Raw genomic sequence first — 20890 nt, 5'->3', positions numbered from 1 at the left:
GAGTCGTCTCCAAAACGCACTTTTCCAGTAACAGACTCATCTATACTTGTGAAGTAGCCTTGATTCCCCGTCATATGATTGCTAGCTCCATTATCTAAGTACCAAACATTATCATCTTCAGATTGTGTCTCAAACTTGCTTGGTACTACCTTTTCTTCATTAAGGTAGATTAACTCATGCACCATTAGCTCCTCAGCCTCATGTGTGCTATTATTTTCAGTCTCATGTGCCTCCTGGAGCTTAAGCAAACGGTCAGGACAGTCATAGACATAATGTCATGTTTTGTCACAGCGAAAACACACTACTCTGGATGCATCCCTTCCTTGCGTCCATTCGCCTCCTTGTCTCCAGTTACTTCGGTTATTATAGCGACCACCCTGGCCTCTTCCACGTCCTCTGTTGTTGTAGCGACCACCCTGGCCTCTTCCTCTGCCATAACTCTCTGGTTGCTCTTTAGAGTCAGTGTTAGTGTATAGGAGCTTTCCTTGATCGTCCTTTTGATCCTCATCCTGAACTCGTTCCTCATAAGCCTTTAACCTTCCCACAATATCCTCAAATCCTGTTGTGTTTAGATCAAGGACTTGTTCAAGCGCAGCTACGATATGTATGTATTTTTTCTTCGGAAGACTGCTGAGGAATTTCTTAACAAGCTTTGGTTCATCAAGAATTTCGCCCAACGCTGCAGACTTGGAAAATATCTCAGCAATTTTACCAGAGAACTCATCTATGGTTTCTGTATCTTTCATCTTTATCCTATTGAACTCATTCATAAGTGTTTGTAACCTCGCCTCTCGAACCCTATCAGCTCCTACATTCCTAGCTTTAATCGCATCTCAAACTTCCTTTGCAGTTGCTAGAGTACCAACTTGAAGAACCAAACTCTCAGGGATTGATTGAAATAGGAATGCTCGAGCCATATCACTTTTGTCTCCATCATCACTACCTGGATCGATTGCTTCCCAAACCTTTTGCACCTTGAGCAAAACATTCATGTGCATACTCCAAACTGTGTAGTTAGTGGTGGTGAGCATTGGACACTTGATTGCTGAGGAACCATTCTCTTTAGGTTTGAAAGTGGTTATCGACAAATCTGCCATACTTATCTCCTCTCCTCAAACGTCTTTGATTTCAATATTAATGCTTTGATACCAATTATTGAAACCAAAGATGTGATCGTAGCTCAACAATCACAGTTAATAATCTCAAACTCAAGAACTCTTTTATTGCCTTTAGAAAGTCTCAAAAACTAAAAGCTCTCAAACACACGTTAAGCTCTATCACATCATAATAGCTTCTTATATACTAACTCATAGTTTCCTAAACTCATTAGGATAAACTTAACTAGATAACTACAACTCAAGATATTCAAATCCTAAACTCATTAGGATAACAACAAGATAACTTCAAGCTTAAGTTAGATCAACATTATTTAGATATATTTATTCCACTTTCTTCTATTTCCTACTTTTATTTTCCTCTTTTCCCCACTTATTTATTTTTTTTCTTATTTAGTCTAAAATAACCAATCACACTTTAAATACGTTAAAACATTTCGTCATTAGAAACTTTTTTTTTTTTTGAATTATACAGAGGTATCCTGGCCCCACCGAAGTGATCCAGACTAGTCACGTGTTGCCACGTGTCGGTCCTCTGTCCCTGGCGATGCCGAAATGTTAATTCCCCAGTGGCCGGAATTCGAACCCTAGTGGCGGTACTCACAGCTGTAAGCCCTTTACCACTAGAGCTAGAAGCCCCGGTTGTCATTAGAAACTTAAGTCAAACCGATTAACATATTTGCTGTACTTCAGCATGATTCGATCGTATCACAGCTACTCAATAATTTATTATATTCCATAATAAATTCAACGATAGAGCATGTGGTTTCTAATACATATTGAAATGCAAACTATTTGTAAGAATACTATAAATTTTTACTATTATATATGTTGATACATATTGTATAACATGTTATTTGACTTAATTCGGTAATAGTTCACTCGCATAACTATTTTCTCAATTAACTTGTTTTGTATCTAAAACCTGAATCATGATATATGTAATTAAAAATGAACTTGCTTAAATCCCTTGAATTATATGGATGAATGATTAGTTTTGAGAAGAAAATGCTAAAAGAATATGAGGGAACCGGATGTCGAAAAAGACAAAACAAAATAAATTGAAGTTTTGACAAAAGGTAACAATATTTTTCCTTTTCGTAATATATTGTTAAACTAGATGAACTTTTAATTTAAAATCAATTAGTGATAAATGAATTAACCTATTTATTTTATATTTTTGTTAGGATCTCTTCCAACTACCAATATGAGACATTTTTGTATCTAATACGTTCTTTCGAAATGAAAATTTTTTGAACGTCAGTCGCGGAATGTTCGGACAATGATCGATGAACCAACTTTAGACTAATCAATGAGGATCTGGTTGGACTGCGTGAATCGGGCTCTAATACCATGTTAAGCTAGATGAGTTTTCAACTTAAAATCAAGTGGTTATAAATGAATTGACTTATATATCTTATATATTATTTATGATACATTCCAACTACCGATGTGTGACACTTTGTGCCTAATATATACATCATTCTTGTTGTGCACTAAAAAGAATACATCATTCTTGTTGTGATATACTGAGTATTGGTTAATTAGACATGGCGCCTGTGTCAAAACACATGGATTTGGTTTTGTTATTGAACAAAGATATCCTAATCAATACATAAACCCACATTTCTTATTTAAAAATTGCAAAAGGTAAAATATCATATTAATAAGAAAACCAAAAACGGGTTGTCAATTTGTTTGGATCATCAAGTTTCAGGAACGTACTTTCGATGTTTTGAACCTAATTATATAAATCCATTGGAATTGGCAAACCATATAATTTAGAATATTGCAACAGAAACACAATGGCAAAAGTTATTAAAATCGAAATCACATAACGCTTAATCAAGCCTACATTTAGTTTTGTTTTCTCGGCTTCGCCTACAATTTGCTTCGATCCATTTGTTGAATGACGAATAACATAGTCAGTTAATGAGTGAGATAATAACACAATTTTATGGGGTTTGTTTGTCGTTCACATGATTCTTGCTTTCATGTTCTAATTATTTTCCCTATAAATTTTCCATTTGTGAGGTTTGTTTGTTTAAACACTCTTGAGGAAGCTAGCAGTTCAGATGGTCATCTTCCACCTGTGGAAGCAAAATAACAACCTCATACACATTCATACGTCAATCTCGGCTGCAACTGTCTTCTATGGTATTGACAGAGAGCTGGTCTAAACATCATCTCAACAAGGAGACTAAAAAAACCCTTCAAGGCTCTCATGGCAATGTGGCTGCATAGGTTTTCCTGCAGGTTTTAATTCTCAGTAATCCATCTCTTTTTTTTTTGCCAAAATGGTTCAAACCTAAAATATTACTTTTTAAAATCTTTTTCATTTATATAATACTTACAGTTGAGCAAAAAAATAAACGTATTTGTTCTCTCATTTTAATACTACGCAATTGAAACGCATAGGTAAGGTTGAATAAAATTATATACTTAATAATTAGCAAATGGACATACATATAATAATAATAATAATAATAATAATAGTAATATTTACATTGTAATATTGCAATATTTTAGTATTGTAATATTTAGCTAATATATAGGCATATTACATTTAGTCTAATTTTAGTTGTGTATATACCCAGAGTGTCCATTAAGCATTATAATAATCATGCCCTTTTATTTTAATTACGTGTTTATATGAAATACCATCTCAGATTTACTAATTAAACACAAGGTTTTGAAGAAAACTAACATTCTAGACTTGTAATATATGATTTTCAAATTAATCAGTACTCATACAAAATTACGAATTACATTATAGCGAAGACATTACGGCGTGGATATTTACATATAGAAAGGTGTTGTACACTGTTATTTCGGGATATTTTTCTAAACAAAGGTAAGCTGTTTCCCTAAACGGGAACTCGAATGGTAATTATGTGTATTGATCGAAGCACGTAAAGGGTAATTTTCTTTATGCATACATAAATTTTAATTAAAACGATATGATTATTCTAGACACGTATTGCGTGACGCAGTGGTGACTTTTGACTCATTTCATTTTCAAGTAGAAGTGTGATCATTACTGCGAGATCGTGCGCAGTGAGTAGTTTTTTTTTACAATAGTAAATTTTCTATGTTTAACCTCCAGGGCCGTCTCAAATTATATCAAGACCCTATTCAAAAAAAAATTATATATTTAACAATATAATGAAATAATTTTAAAAGTTAATAGTTTTATCTATATATATTTCAGGTTTATTTTCTAATTATAAACTATAAATTTAAAAGTACATTAAAATTTTGAAATTTTAGACTAATTTATATATTTATTTTGAAATTTTTTAATATTCTTTTACTTTTAGATTCGGACTCTGTTCGACCACTCTAATATCACATGTTATTAGTTAAACAAAGACCACATAATTCAGCGTATATTTAAGCGAAAGTAATAGTCCATACAACTAATAATTTTTTTGTGGAAGCATCGTAGCCTACTAATTAAGATTTAAAGCTTCTACACCCAGGTCTGGCGTTCGAATCCCAGACTATGTAATTTATTGCAGATTACAGGAAATCAAGATTTCAAGTCCCGGAAAGAGCGGTTGATTAAACAGTTATGCAGACTACATAAGAAAAGCTTGCAAGAGATCTTCAACATGGTGCAAATAAATCTGGCTAGGCGTGGATCTTTATAGAATGACTCAGGTGATGCAGTTAGGCGTAGATCTTCATAAGACAGATAGTATTGTCGGTTGTCGAATTGTCTATGTAATCTTTCTCATATCATAATTGTAAAATCATAATAAATCAACATTATAAAAAAAATTAATAATTTTCTATAATGTTACGAGAAGATATATCATAACAAACTTAAAAATATTCTACGTAGATATTTTTAGTATTATTCACTTAATATAGAGAAAAGGCTATAATGCAAGGAAATGGTCATAACCAACATATTAATATTCAATGTATACAATTTTTTTTACCCTAAGGAGATAACCAAACATAATACAACCATTTTTTTTCATTTTGATATATACCTTCGTAGTACAAACTTAACGATATTCATTATATTTATTAAGTGATATGTTATTCATGTATTTCTTGAATCTTTTTATGAACTCTCAAAATATATGTTCTTCAAATATTAAGCATATTTTATATACAAACCAAAACCCTAAATCATATACACTATACCCTATATCCTATACACTATATTTTATACCTTGTTTCATATACTTATTTGAATCTCATTATTTTCGTGTATAATTTAAATCTATGTATGTATTCTCTATAAATATTTTCCATAATTTAATTTTTTATTTTATTTTAGCATATTTCTAATACAAACATTTAGCATATTCTAAATACAAACCAAAACCTATATGCTAATACATGTATCATCTATACTATTTTTTTATCTTTGATGACAATGTAACTTTTCCAAAAATACTTCTAAATTTACAAAGAAAATTTAATTCTAATTAATGGCAATTTTTTCTTCCGGCTTAAAACCATTAATTTAATTTACTGCATCTATGAGCCTTTTTTTTTTTTTTGACAGCAAAGAATTTACAGACTCATGTTGACTCTGTAAACCAAGTTGGTAACTCCGCATCCATGTGAACGACAAAGGACGATTGTTTCCTAGGATTGCGTGCTAAGCTATCCGCCCGAAGGTTCGCCGTCCGAGGAACATGAACGATGTCTGAGTTGAGGAAACTTCTTTTGAGAAGTTTGATATCTTCCAAATAGCTTTCGAATGCTGGCCATTCTTCTGGTTCTGAAACCATCTTCACCAATTGAGAACAATCCGTCGCAAACGTTACCTGTAACTGTCTTAAATTCTTCATACATTCCATTGCCCAAATCAAAGCCTCTACCTCCGAATGGAGGGGTGAAAGACATGCCCTTACATTCCTTGCCCCTAACAGACCATCAAACCCCTGTAAAGTACTATACCAACCTTGCCCTGAAAAAGAATCCTTATCTTTCCATGAACCATCTATGAAACACCATCGACCTTGTGTTGCTAGGGAGCATCTATGAGCCTTTATAAAAGCTTATTCCAACAATCATAAATTTAATTTTATAAATAGATCTAAACTCATTGTATGCTTTTAAACAAAATAAATAAATTATTTACATTAGAAATGTAATAGTATTGATCATTAAAAATGCATAATATAAATACAGTGCATTTACTTTATACGATAAATCAAATAGTTTATTCAGTTATCTGTACTATTATAAAGTTACAAGAAGTTTGATCAATTTTTTCTAAAAAATTTATAAGATTTTTCTGGGGTTTTTCCGGGTCAACCGATGTCAGTTGAGGGATTAATGGTTGGTTCTTAGGTTTTATCGAATTTTTAATTAATAATTTTTCATTAAATTTAAATTTTATGGAATATATCAATTCAGAACCTATGATAAAATGCTACATGAAAAACATAAACATGTCCGGATTATACACGGTCACCGGGTTTACCGATGCGGCTGCGGGTTCAGATCAGATATAAAAAAAACTGTTTATATTTTAATTCATCTATAAACCACAAGAGTTAAATAATTTGTAAAAACAGAATACTTCTTCGCACCCTTTAAATGTAGATGCACTATTAGTCTTCATCATTCGGTTCAATTCTAGAAATTTAGGAACCATTCAGGTATTTACAAAGTTCTTTTTGGTTTCAGTTGAGTTATTTCAGTTTTTGTTTCAGTTTAGTAGTAAAGTTGGGAACCGGCTAATATGTAAAAAAATAATAATTAGGTCCAATTCAGTTTCGGTTCAATTCTGTTTTTTCAGGTAATTAAATATTTATAGATAAAAATATCAGATAATTTGAGGTTTTAAGTTTACATTTCAGGTAATACAGGTTGTGCAAATAAAAATATCAGATAATTCAGATAATTTACAATGTTTTGAATAAAAAATATTAAGATAATTCGGTTTATAAATAGTATTTTAGAATATGGTTATTTATATATTAAATATTTTAATATTTGTAATTACATAACTTTTTTTTTTCACAGAATATAATTTTATTAATGATCAAAGTAATCGTTTGACATAGCATCCCTTATAAATTCGGGAACATAACTGTAATAATGAAAGGAGGAAAAGTATGGTATGACTTGTTTTGCAAGGATGTCTGCACAAAAATTTGAATTTCTGTTTGTCCAACAGAACTTGATCTCCTCAAACTTTGCTGCCCATCTTCAGATATCGCGAATCCAGTTCATCACATCTATGTTTGTAGACTCTCCATTGGCCAGTTTCATTACATTAATGTTATCCTCTTCAAATATAACATGTTTGTATCCTTTGCTCCAGCAATTCATCACTGCAAGTAGTAAGGCTTGTAGTTCTCCTTCTAAGGCTGTTGTTGGTTGTTGATTTGAGGCGTGAGCCGCTCCTTTGAATCTTCCCATATCATCCCTAATTATCCAGCCCGCTCTTGTCTCTATCTGTGTGTTGTTAAAAGCTCCATCGTAGTTGCATTTCACAAACCCTGTTGGTGGTTTAGTCCATTTGTTCCGATGGTGTTCCATATCTCTTCTCAGCTCTTGTCTATCCTCATCTTTATCTACAGATTCGTAGGCTTCCAACCATTCTTTTGTATCAAAATAGGCTGTTTGTAAGGTTGTGCGCCAGTGTATTGATGTTTGTTGGAAGATCATCTTGTTTCTACATTTTCATATTCTCCAAAGAATCCACCAAGGAAGATGTCGGAGATGGTCTGGGAGATTTGAGATTCTTTGTAGAAGTGCCATGAGCTTATCTTTTAATGTAGATTGTGCCTGATAGAAGATGTTGTATGGCAATCATGATGCCCTCCAAATGCGTTGTGCGTAGAAACATTCGAAAAACACAGTTGTTTCTTCTTCTTGACAATGGGGACATTTGACTGAGGTAGTCACGTGTCGACGTTGTAAATTACTTCCCAATGGTAAAGAACTTGTAACCATTTTCCATAGAAAATGTTGAAGTTTTGGGGCCGTTGGGAGCTTCCATATCATATTCTTAAGAATGATACTTCCCGGAGGTGGTTCGATTGGTAGAGCTTGAGGATCATGTGTAGTCAACCAGTAACCCGACTTGACTGAATATTCCCCAGTCTTATTATAATGCCAGACTAGAGAGTCTGTATCAGCATAAGCACATAGTTTCATCGATAAGATTTCTTCTGCATCAGCTTCAACTATTGTATGTCGTATGAGTTCCTCATTCCATCCCGTTTGGTTTTGTTTCATGAGCTCTGAGACCTTAGTCATTGTGTTACTCTGATCTTTAGGCATAGGGGCTCGTGGTGGCGAAGTAGGAAGCCATGGATCTGCCCATAGTGATACAGATTCACCATTGCCAATGATAAAACGCAAACCTCTTTTGAGTAAGGCTTGACCATGCAGTAAAGAATTCCAAATATAGGAACTTTGCTTCTTTGTCCCTGCTTTGAGGATGTTGGAATTAGGGAAATACTTCCCTTTGAGAACTCGTGCCATCAAGCTATTAGGTTTGATAAGTATTCTCCAGACTTGTTTCCCAAGTAACGCATCATTGAATTTTTCGAAATCACGAAATCCCATTCTTCCTTCTTTTTTTGGTAGGCTCATTCTTTGCCAGGCAAACCAGTGCATTCCTTTTGATCCATCACTTTTACCCCACCAGAACTGAGCCAGAGTGTTATTATTACATAACTTTTATTTTAAAAATTCAGGGTCTATTTTGTTCTAGTTTTGATTTCAATTGTTTTGATTTTAGAAATATATGATATGCTTGGTTATTATGAGATTTATTTCAATTTTGGTTTCAAGTTTTTCAGTTCAGTACGGTTTGATTTCCGGTTCCGAACAAATAAGTCCAAGCACTATGTTATATAGAATTTCATTAAGAAAAATATTTAATTTTAAAAACAAATCTACTCTTTTAAATCTAGTTAATTTTATAACAAACGACAATAATATATAAATCTATACTATAATAAAAGGGTTATATAATCAACAGGGAGAGTGTCCACGTAGGACATTAAAATCATCCAATCAAGAGATCCCTTTTTGACACGTCATCAAGCCAGCTCAGTTGCTTTGGTTCTTCTTCACGCCTTTCGCGATCCGAGAGGCGATAGATTCATTCGACGTTTCCCTTTTTCATTTTTCCAGAACCCGTTTTGCTAGATCAAATCCTGAAACCCTTTGCTTTTCCTCTCTTAATCCACGTTATCCAGTGATCCTAAAAGAAGTGTTATTTTATCTCGAAGGATTCCGATGGGATCTAAACGCAGCGATGGAGGCTTGCCGCAGAAAACCTTGCCGTCGCCGGTTCAACCTCCGTCTGAGAATCAGAGAACCGCGGCGGAGGAACAAAGGAGAAACGAGAAGATCGTGAGATTCACAGAACTGAGCCGTGGTATCTGCACAGGTTCTAAGGGAATGAAGGATCGGCCGATACGATGCATGACGTCTTCAGGAACGTCAGAAGGAAGAGGAGATCAGAAGAAATCTGGTTCTCTGGTTCTCAGACGGAGGTTGTGATGAATCACTTGGAGCTCTTGGTGGCGTTTGGTTCACTGAAGGATTTTCTTTTTGATGGTTGTGAACAGGTCAGATATGGAAGAGAAGAAGCTTGCAGACGATAGAGTCAGCGATGAGCAAGTAAAGAGAATTGAATTGATGGTTTCTGATGTTGATGCGAGGGATACCGAAGATGAGGTCTTTGAGGAAGCTATCGACAGTTCGAAGCCTGAATCTTTCCAAGCCGATGATGGGTTACACGAGGATTTGCCTTCAGAGGAAGTGAAAGTGCCAGAGGTTAATGGAGAGAGCCATGGTGAGGCAAACCTGCAACATATAACTACGGGAGAGGCTGTACCAGGTTTTGTGACTTCCCAAGTGAATGGTGATGAAGGGGAAGCAGGTGCAGGGAATGTCAGCGAGACAGCTACACTTTCTTTTTCTGAAAATGGAATCTTCTCCCCTGAGAAGAAAGCTGTTCTCCTCTCTTTCGGGTAAGCTTTTATGGTTTCATTTTCAATTAATTCTTCTTCTATGTATATCTTTGAAAATAGACGAGTACTCTATAGTTTGTGGTGATAATCCTGAGCTATTGTTTTTTTACTCTATTTTATTGTTAGGGTTGTTGGAATTTTTATCAAAGCTTAAGTCTTTTTGTTTGATTGGTGCAATGATTGGTGATTTCGTTTTGGTTATGCTTCTGAGCAGGTCAGAGAAGGAAGAGAAGAAGCTTGGAGACGATAGAATCATCCATGACCAAGTAGAGAACAATATATTACTGGTTTCTGATGTTGATGCGAGGGATGCCTATGATGAGGTCTTTGTGGAAGCTATTACTGGTTAGTTTTGATAAAATTTGTAATTGCAGTTATATATATTGGACTACTTTGTTCATAAAGAATACATGACCTCTACGTAAGTTTATGGTGTCTTGATCAAACATATTTCTCTTACCAAATTATGGCTATTTCCATTATTTCACTTGGTTTAATGTTTCTGAAGTCTGTTTGTCGATTTTGATTTCACTATTTCCAGGTGGGACATAACCGCAAAGAGATTGGGTTTCATGCTGGTGTTTGGAGATCTCCTGTGCATTCCTTTCACATTTAGCATTCAGGCATGGAACTAACACAATCAGGACATACTTAAATTCATCTTATAGTTAGTATCTGCTTAGCATGTTACAGTTTATCCCGGAAACAATATCATTCTTGAATGCTTGATCACTCTGTGACTGGATTGCCTTCTCTCTGGTTCAGGGCTGGTGGCTTTTGCACAACAAAGTAGAACTAACAGTTCCTGCAATTGTAGCCAACTGCTTTGTGTTCTTGATAGGGTAAGTTCTGAGTCATTGTTTGTTTATTTTACGTTCTTAGGAACTGAACTTAGAAAGAAACCCACAAGCTGTTCTTTCTGGCAGGTACATGGTTTTTAGAGGGGCTTACAAACAAAAACATATATATAAGAAGAACCCTAAAACACATATAAGGATTGCTTTGAGAATGAGTCTGGGGCACAAAGAAATGGTGAGACTGTTGCCGAATACAACACTGTTAAATATGCTTCAGGTGATAGCATTCAAGTAGCTTCGGGTGAGAAATCCTTGAACGATAGTATTGAAGTAGCTTGCGCTGGGACCTCATCTCCATTGGAGGTGGAATAAGCTGTAAGGATGTCACAGAGATTGGTAATCCCCATCTCCTTTACAGAGTTTGGTAGCAACAAGTTATAAATTGCACGAGCAAATGGTAACTCTTTTGAATCCGTTAAGACAGAGGAAGCCGATTTCCTATGTAAAGCTCTGGTCGTTGGGGTACTCCAACAAAATGGTTGGTCACACCGGATGCAGCATGAAGTTAGAAAAATCTGGCACTTCCCTTCGCTGCAACAGATGTGTTTCTACGAACATTACCGGGGTTATCAGGTACGAAGTTTACATCCTGATCTATATATAAGCGAATACCCTTACTTAGATAGGCTTTAACATTTATCGGCCTCTTTTTACAGGTTCCGTGTTGAGCTAGCAGATGATGATGGCAACGATTGTGCCACGTTTTGTGGTCTTCGATAGGGATATGAGTAAGCACACCGAGCAAGAAGCAGACACTCTGGCTCTCGACGAGGTACATTTTTGCTACTGTGCTACCATTTTCCTATGTTAACAGTGGTCACGATCACTCTGAATGGCTCTAAAACATTAAATCTACTACAGATAAGTGGGGGTGAAGGGCAAGAGCTACCAAGATGCCTTGAAGAGCTAGCTGGGAAGGACTATGTTTTTCAAATTCGTGTGACTCCGTACAGTTTCACCCCTAACCACCATACCTTCACCATCTCTGCAATCAGTGATGCTAGCTCCTTTTGCATTCACGCTCACGCAGAGGTGCGTTACACACGAGTTTTCAAAAAAAAATTCTTCTTATAGATTTTAAAAAACACATGTACAACTGTGTCACAGAGTTGCACCAGCAACCCAACTGCAGTGGTTGACGGGGAAGATGGACAACTAACAGCATCTGCCAGCAACACGGTTGAAGGGGTGAAGATAGAAATGGGCGTTGATTGCAGAGAAAGAAAACAGCCGCAAAATGCCCCCGTGAATGATAGTTTTAAGTCGATCATACTGTCAACCCATTTACCTTTCATGTCTTTTAAAATTTCTGCATTCCTATGTTTTCCCCATTTTGAACTTTTGTTGTCTCTTGCATCTTCAGCAAACTACCTCCCACACGGAGGATAGAGACTTTGATTTTATATAAAAAAGGCTGTGTTGACGGGTTTCTGCATATTGAAAATCTTCTTACCTTAATGCATTAGTCCATCTTTTTTGTAGGCGGTAAAATGAACCGAACGAAGCTACAAAGTACTTAGATAGGCATATTCTACAACTAAACAAATTTAAGTGTATCACCATCGTCTACTAGAATTTTCATAGTTTAAATTTTTCAGTCTCACGCCATTCAAATCATGCGGGAGCCTACAATAAAATGTCAGTTACAACAACCTACTTCCACTCTTTTTAAAGAAATGTTAGGATTTGGTAAACAAAACAAAAAAAAACAGACAAAAAAAACTATTGCTCTCGAAGATATTACTTCCGTTTGAATATAAAAAAATTAAAACTAGCGAAAGTCTAATTCATAGTTTATTACAATTTCAGATTAATTAATGTAGGCATCTTTATAAGATCATTATTTGGAAACACATTCATGCATATTTAAAAAAAAAACTCCACAACAAAACGTCCACAACAACAACAAAAACAACCTCCAAGATCATAACCCAACCTCAAACATCATACTACTTATCAGCACAACTTATGGGTTTGTACTTCAAATATAGCGATAAAGCGACAATACTTTTTGTAGTTTTGGTTATAATTTGACTTAACATATCCCGGATCATAAGATGGTTCTGTTTGACATAAAAATAACAGATTTAAACTATGGGCTGTTTTAAACAGAAACCATGTTAACTAATTTCATTTATCCTATTTCTGCTGAGATTTCATCAACGCCATTTGACAAATTTTTCACAGATTTTTTTCTCGGTCACTTAGAAAATATTTTCAATATGTATATCAAACCAAGTTTGCCTAGCTGTGAACTTAGTTAGATCAATGAACTTAATTTCTCAACTGAAATAAACGAAGTAAGAAGTCCGTTAATATGTTGGTTTGTACTTCCTTTTGAGGACAGAAGACCTAACTCAATAATTCTAAAACCATAACAATGGTTAAATAATTTGTAAATTTATCAATTATTTAACATAAAAATAATCGAAATAAAATAGATTTCTGAACATTACTAAAGTTTAATAACTACCAGTCCATTTTTCTGACAATTCTATATAAAATGTCTTAAAATACACACAACAAATTGTGAGTTTTAATCATTTTGTAATTTCCAAATAAATTTAAATTTTTCTATTATTTTGTAATTTATAATTGATTCTAATGTATATTTACAAATACAAATGTTAAGTTATAAATTCAAGTTATAAATTTTAAAACTATAGAAGACAAACCCGAGCGTAGCCCGAGACAGTCCCTAGTAATTATTAATACCACGTGTTGAATGATAATTCTCCTGTCGGTGGAGGGTCCAGAAAGATTGATAAAAATCATTCTCCTAAATACCTTTTTTTAACTCTGAGAAAGTTTGAAGAATGCAGAAACAATACAAAACTTCCAAGAACTGTAAAAAAAACACAGCACGTAGAAAAGAAATGATATATTTATTTGGAAAAATCAAATCGATACTCTGAATACGTATATAGCATACTAAGAAAAATACACAGTTTGGCACATGAATATTGAAATTTTAGTTAAGTAAATTTTTGCAATAATCAATAGTAATAATTTTATTAAAGGTATGACTGGCGGTAAATACATTACACATCATTCTTGGAATTAATTTCCAAAGTTACAGAAAAAAAATTAAAAAATGACAATAAAACCCTATTTAAAGTAATAATTTTATATGTTGTAAACAAATTATACAGGTATAACTGATATATTTACACCAAAAAGTTATATATACAAAATTTTACATTATAAAATTTAAAACTATAACTCAACCAATTATTTGCTCCGTCTAGTTGTTGTCCAAGCCACCATCTACCGTCTTTGGAGACGAATAAATAATGACCTTCATAACAATCAGTCTGTTTCCAGTGGAGCACTTTTCAAGATCATTGATAGGGAGGTTCTCAACATCATCCATGGTAGACGACATAGAAAACGATATCACTGCCTCATGGCTGCTTGGATTAGATAAAATCCTTTCTAAGTTACGTTTTGTATTTGCTGAATGTTGTAGTGCTCTGTTTCAAAACTGTCCCCTCTGGACTCCATTGCTATAGGTTTTTACCCTGTAAAAAATAAACTATTTGTGGTGGCAATAAATTTGGAAAGTCATAATCTATACAATTAAGCCCAAAGAAATAGACGAAATTAGATAGAAAAGCGAAGAAGAATAGAACAAAATCGGACAGCTGTGAATTTGCTTTGTTATACTTTAGACAACCGACAAAAAAATATCTTAACTGGTCCGAACTAAAGGAACTCTAACTCCTCTCTCAGATTTCGGGCAGAGTTTGAGAATTTCACGGGCAGCGGTCACATAAGGTCTTAGCGATAAAAGTCTTTAGACAGCTCATGGCCAGTTTTAAATCTGCGAGTATAGTTCTCGAGTCATAGTCGCCAAGCTACTGAATCCGTAAGCGTACGTCCCCTGATCAGATTCGAACCAACTCTTTTCTTTCTTTTTGACTTCCGACAAAACCAAAGAATACTAGATATGATTGTTTCGGCTTTTCGGGTGATAAAATTTGACTTATTTTCTACTTTAAAGGTAAAAACCGACAAATGACTACAAACATTAGAAAACAAATTACGAGTAGAACAACTTATTATAACGTTTAAAAAATATTATAATGCTGGTAGTTCAAGGAAAGTATTATATATGTTAATTTAGCTATGAAGTTGAAACTGTCTCTTTGAATTATAAAATAAATTTACGGGGCGGCGATAAGAGATGAAATAAATAAATAATGTTAAACAACACATGCAAGTGATTGGACTTAGTATGTCATTGCCATGTTCTTCTTCACTAATACCCCATATTTTCCAGCTATGTGATTCTCTGTAGGATAAGTTTTCTAAAACAAAAACCAGTACTTCAAGTTTCGTTTGTCTTTTTCAACGTGAGAATAACTGGAAGAAGAATAGAATCATGATTTTCTAATTTGGGAGATTAAAACAAAAGTAGGCCTAGGGTAGGATTGCCTTTTAGCAGTAGGCCTTTTACTTGATTCCAAGTTCAACCTAATGGGCAATCAAAATAGTTAAACAAGTTATTTTTATAAATTACTTATGAGAATTAACAACACAGTGGCTGTAGTTTAGTGGTGAGAATTCCACGTTGTGGCCGTGGAGACCTGGGCTCGAATCCCAGCAGCCACACATTTTTTAAATCCTAGTTGTTTCCGTTCCATTTTTTTCAATGGACCTTTCCTTTTCTTAAGGGCCTTTCCTTTTAAGTTTTAAACTTTCGGAATCATTAAAGCCGAAAATACTTTTTTATCGCAAACAACTAAAATCAGCAAATATCTTCACGAACCGGCTATTGCAATTCGATAAAAAGATAAATTAAAAATAAAAAAATAATAAAACAGAGAAACAACATGAAACAAACAGAATCCGCTTAGCATCGTTTTTTCTTCATTTTTTCCAGACACGAACTGTACCATCGACCGAGGAAGTCAACATACAATCTTCCTTGGGGTGGTAACTCACGCTTGTCACCTGCAAAACAATCGAATAAAAATCGAAATCACTATCATCACTATACTCGGAAAGTTATAAACAAAGGAAAAAAAGAGTGTGTGATAGTTTACCACTAAATCATGAGCTCGAAATTTGGATACAACTTTTGCATCTACCAAATCCCAAAAGTAAACCATTCCATCCTCCGATCCTCCAATCACATGTGCGTCCGAGTTAGTGAGGCAACAATCGGTTTTAAATGACTGTTACACACGAAAAAGTTATCATTAGTCATGAAACTCTTAATGTTGTAACTAAGAAACAATTAAGCAGCCATGGATGATTTAATGTTAATTTCTCTGACTAACCTTAGATATATGACCTTTATAGACTTGGAGTAGCTCTCCTGTGGTTCTGTATTTTCAAAGATATTCATAAGACAAACTGCATTTAAACCTACAAATTTACAAAGAAGAATGTTACCTGTCAAGTAGACGCAGAGTAGAGTCCAAGCAACCAGCTAAAACGCAGTTTCCATCGTTTGATACCGATATACAATTAACCGGTTGTCCTAAATTATCCGACATCTCCCTGATTCCAAATTAAAAACGAAACCCAGAGTCAATTACTTGATTCCTGGCCAAAAAGAAAAAAAAAACAAGACCAGATTCTTTTTTCTTGTTGTGGAGTTTTGTACATACCTACCCATACGTATGTCAAAGGTTCGAACAGTTCCATCGACACTACCACCAATAATCTCAGTCTTTGTTAAAACAACTGACATGACTGTATCCAAAAACGTATCAATGATCTGGGAGAAAAACACACTCACACATCAATAAAACAAAAGTTGGTTACGTTTTAGTTAGTAAAGTAATCCAAGGAGCAAAACCTGAACCGGCTCAACACTGTGAGATCTGCAGTCCCAAACACGTAAGGAACGATCGAAACCAGCTGATACAACTACAGCTGATGAGTCATTGAACTTGACCGCATTGACCTGATAACACCATTCATTGTCCACAAAAAAACATAAGAAGAATTATAAAATTTGCACAAGCTGAATCCTAGATTCTGAAATGCACCTCGCCGTCGTGACCACGGAACTTACGGATGACGCGTCCCGTTGAAACATCCCAGTAATACACTTGTCTATCACCACCACATGAGCAAAACTTTGCATTGTCTCTGTCATCAACAAGAGAAAATCATCAAAATCATTGAAACATAAAATGAACAAACAAACACACTCATCATACATTGAAATCAAACTAATTCACTATAACCTAAAATCAACAAGAGAACTATAAGTTGTATGAACTCAATCTTAGCTGCAAGCAACACAACCAGAATCCAATATGCATTTAGTTAAAGTTCATACGAAGTAACATGAACGTCGCGGACTTCGCGGCCGTGGGATTTGTAGGTCTTGATTAGGATTCCACGGTGCGGGTTCCAGAGGCGGATGGTTCGATCTTTACCGCATGTGAGAGCGTAGTTTCCGTCCCCGTTAAACCTCGCCGCTAAAACCGCCCCTTCGTGGCCTTTGAGCAAGTTCGCCTCTTTCGTCGGCAGCTCCGTCATCTCTCTTTTCTCGCCTGAAAGTTACAGTGACGTTTCCGCGTCATGGGCTTAAACTAATAATAGACTTAATAGTTAGTTTCGAATTAATGGGTTTAATAAAGCCCATTATGGTTTGGGCTCATCAACATCGCAATCGATTCGAGTATTTGGATTTTGATACCAAATTTTGATAACCCTTTTTGCTAAATGTTACACAAACTAGTAACTAAAGAGTAACGACAAATTACAAAGTATTATTGTATTTTATAAGTTCTTATAGCTTTTATGTTGTGAATTTGAAAAATGTGTAGTTCAAGCAAGTTATCCATTCTGATGACTTAGAAATAATTTCCAACTATCTCCAATTGTAATAGGACTTCAAACAAGTCTCCAACCATGTTCTTTACCATTGTCTGGACAATAATACCAAGAGAAAATACAAATCGTTAGAAGTTATGACTTCTCATTTTACTTGTGTACTACTATCTTATCACAATTTCTTCATCATTATATATGTTTCTTTCTACTTAAATACATTTTTACCATTTTGAAAAAAAATTACTCAAAGTTAGAGTGATTTTCCAAATACATTATAAATTTAAAATATATTTTAATATAAAATAGGTTTATTGTAAAGTCACCTGTCCTAAGAAATTACCTCACCACACGGTGGCTGCCGATCATTCCGGCGCCGGGAACCTAATAGAATGTTGGAACGCGGGTTGGAGCTTAAGTCTTGCGTCGATAAGATAGTCAAGTTCTTCATTAGCCGTAACGGTATGGTTGAACTGGGTGTATCTGCTGGAATTGATAAAGATTGTTGCGGAGCCATTGGGTTGATTGTGAAAGAGTGTTGGTTCGTTATGTTTACTTCTTTAGGACTTACCACTATGGAAGGGAATATGCTCAGTGAGCATTGTGGTTTTCAAGCGGAGAAGCCTGTATTGTCTCAGTCTCCGTCGCCTGAAACTCTGGTTTTATCTCCGGTTTAAGTTAAATATCCGGGACTTGATTAAAATTATAATAATGCATAAGGTTTTCTAATTTGTTTCTTTCAGTTTGGGTTTAAATAAACGAATCAAAAGGTTTATTTTCTAAATAACATGTGAAGCACGTTTGCTTTCTCAATGCCACGGCCAGAAAAGGTTGATATAAGCAGATTGGATTTGTGGCCATTTTTCACGGTTTTTAAGTATATCCAGTCACCAAACCGGATTTACACCCGGGGAAAATAACCTAAACCGGAATCTCAACTACCCATTTTATTTGCTTCCTGGGTTAGATCATATCGAAGCTCGTCCTCATGTATTAATCTCTAGACTCACCTGATGGTTTCTCCTGCAATCTAGACAATATTCAATAGACAAAGCTTGTTCTACCAAAATCTTCAATAGCGTCCCAGGAACCTAGAATTTGAAGTAATTCGTTCTTCCTCTTCCTTATATGGGGTGTTTTTCACGACTTTGTGTTTGGTCCATTTATCCATTAAATCTTTTGGGCTAAACTAATTGGCCTCTAAAAGACACGTGATATATCGTTATTGTCGATCACTGATCATTAGTATTGTTTGTTGTTGTTCTACATTGGATGCTGACGCCGTATTATATAAGAATGCAACGTTTAAATTTTGTGAAGCAAATTTTCTTTATTTCATTGACGACAAGTACGATAGCTCTTCTTGACTAAACCATGATTTGTTTTGCTTTCTCTTCTTTATAGCTGTCTTTTTTTCTTTCGTTTTAGACGGTAGGGTTCACTTTAAAACACGAGGAAGAAAAAGAATGGGGAAGCGTATATTCCTTGAATGCATCCTTCTCATAATTTGCATAATCATCAAAACTGAGGGTTTGAAAGTACGTGGCTACCTACACAACGCTGCAGCCTGCAGGTTTCTCCACTACACCTTTTAGAAGAGTATTTTAATTTAGAGTAATTGCACCATACACATAAGACTTACCAAGTAATTTGCAAAATATCCATTTGTGTATTTCTTAGGTATTGTCGAAACTTTCTGGACCGATATACCCCTATCATGCATCCGTATTTATTTTATTTTTAGTGCACATAATAAGCCGCCTCCACTCCGTAAAATAATCTCCGTCTCTTCCATGGCCACTGATTAATGTCCCTAGACATACTTCTTGATTTTTAGTGTCCCTAAACATACTTCTTGATCCACATTCTTTATAGTGTCTGATTAACAGTTTGGGTGGGCCCTACAACTCTCTTTCCTCACTCCTTACGTTCAGCTTCTCAGTATCCCTCACAAATGGTTGTCTCTCATCTGGCTATGTGGTCCAGTCTCCAGCATGATTGTTCAACCCATCGTCGGTAACTAGTAGCTTTTCGTTTTATATAGTCTTGTTGATCATTTTAGTCTTTGAAATTTTGTTTTCTTGAAATCAGAACTAAGCTGACTGTTTGAGGGTTATATCTTTAATTCTATGACAATAAGTCTTGTAAGTTGTTTGTTTTAGTTATGTTAGTGTTCGGAATACTTGTTGTGTTTGTTTTCATTTAGTTCTGTTGATCATTTATATCATACAGATTGTTATGGTATTGTGTTTTATTCTTTAGAAATTAAGCTGAACCTGAGAACACATTGGTTGGATTATATCTTGAATGTTCTTGTATGTTAGTATTAGATCTAGTCTAATTGGTTTGATATGTCCATTTTGATTAGGGAATCGCTTTGTTCTCTGTTCAAGAAGTATATTTTGCTTATGTTTATTTCCTTGATCCTATTTTCAATAATCTGACAAGACTGCAAGTTTGGTAAAAGCCGCTGGCGTCGAGATTGAGTCATACTGGCCAATGGTATTCACCAAGATGGCTGAGAAGCGTAACTTCACTGATTTCATCCTGAATATAACGTTACTGATTTCATCATGAATGCCAATGCTGGTGGCAGTGGAGGTGGTGCGCCTGTTGCAACTGCTGGTGGTGGAGGAGCTGCCGTTGCTGCTCCTGCTAAGGAGGAGAAGAAAGATGAACCAACACGAGAGAATGATGTAGATCTTAGATTGGCTTAATACTAGCTTAACTTGTTACGAATATTTATCGTGATAATCATACCATTAAAGATTTCCTGCAAATTTATTTGGTTCAATAAAAATATTAGCCAGCTATGATCTTACCCATATATCTGAATTATGTTAAGATTCGTTTTAAAATGTTAACATTCTTAATAACATTTAACAATGTGTTCATATAGTTATGCGTATGCTTGAACTAACCTCTTAGTTTTATTGTTAGCCTGTTAATTTATTTGTTAACATATAACTACTTGCTAGATTTTGACCCGCGCTGAAATCAAATAAATTCTTTTGAAATCATTTTTTATAGATAATATATAGTTTGGGCATATTTATATCCGGAACTGCGTATCGAACCATACCAAACTAAAAACAACAAAATCAATTGAACTGAATTTCATAAATAACTTAACAAATCATATATCTCTGGAATA

General features: G+C 34.8%; 1 protein-coding gene, 1 long non-coding RNA gene and 1 other non-coding gene across 3 annotated transcripts; 2 read left to right on the top strand and 1 right to left on the bottom strand.

Annotated features, from left to right (window-relative positions):
• Positions 1-15483: 15483 nt before the first annotated feature.
• Positions 15484-15555, top strand: TRNAH-GUG. The gene has a single exon. It is a non-coding gene; the product is annotated as a tRNA-His (tRNA).
• Positions 15556-15652: 97 nt separating this feature from the next.
• LOC106351908 (WD repeat domain-containing protein 83) lies at positions 15653-17504 on the bottom strand. Its single transcript, XM_013791622.3, has 8 exons — positions 17240-17504; positions 16944-17046; positions 16751-16858; positions 16560-16669; positions 16342-16449; positions 16227-16272; positions 15990-16121; positions 15653-15897 (listed from the first exon to the last, which is right to left on the bottom strand). Exons 1-8 carry the CDS (start codon positions 17440-17442, stop codon positions 15814-15816), a joined length of 894 nt encoding a protein of 297 aa, XP_013647076.1. The 5' UTR covers positions 17443-17504; the 3' UTR covers positions 15653-15813.
• A 36-nt stretch (positions 17505-17540) lies between these two features.
• LOC111198913 lies at positions 17541-20516 on the top strand. Its single transcript, XR_002653030.2, has 2 exons — positions 17541-19752; positions 20185-20516. It is a non-coding gene; the product is annotated as an uncharacterized LOC111198913 (long non-coding RNA).
• The last annotated feature ends 374 nt before the right edge of the window (positions 20517-20890 follow it).

The sequence above is a fragment of the Brassica napus genome, chromosome A6, assembly GCF_020379485.1.
Source record: "Brassica napus cultivar Da-Ae chromosome A6, Da-Ae, whole genome shotgun sequence".
Taxonomy (NCBI): Eukaryota; Viridiplantae; Streptophyta; class Magnoliopsida; order Brassicales; family Brassicaceae; genus Brassica; species Brassica napus.
Note: the sequence above shows the minus strand (reverse complement) of the source record. Positions and strands in the feature narration are given on the sequence as shown.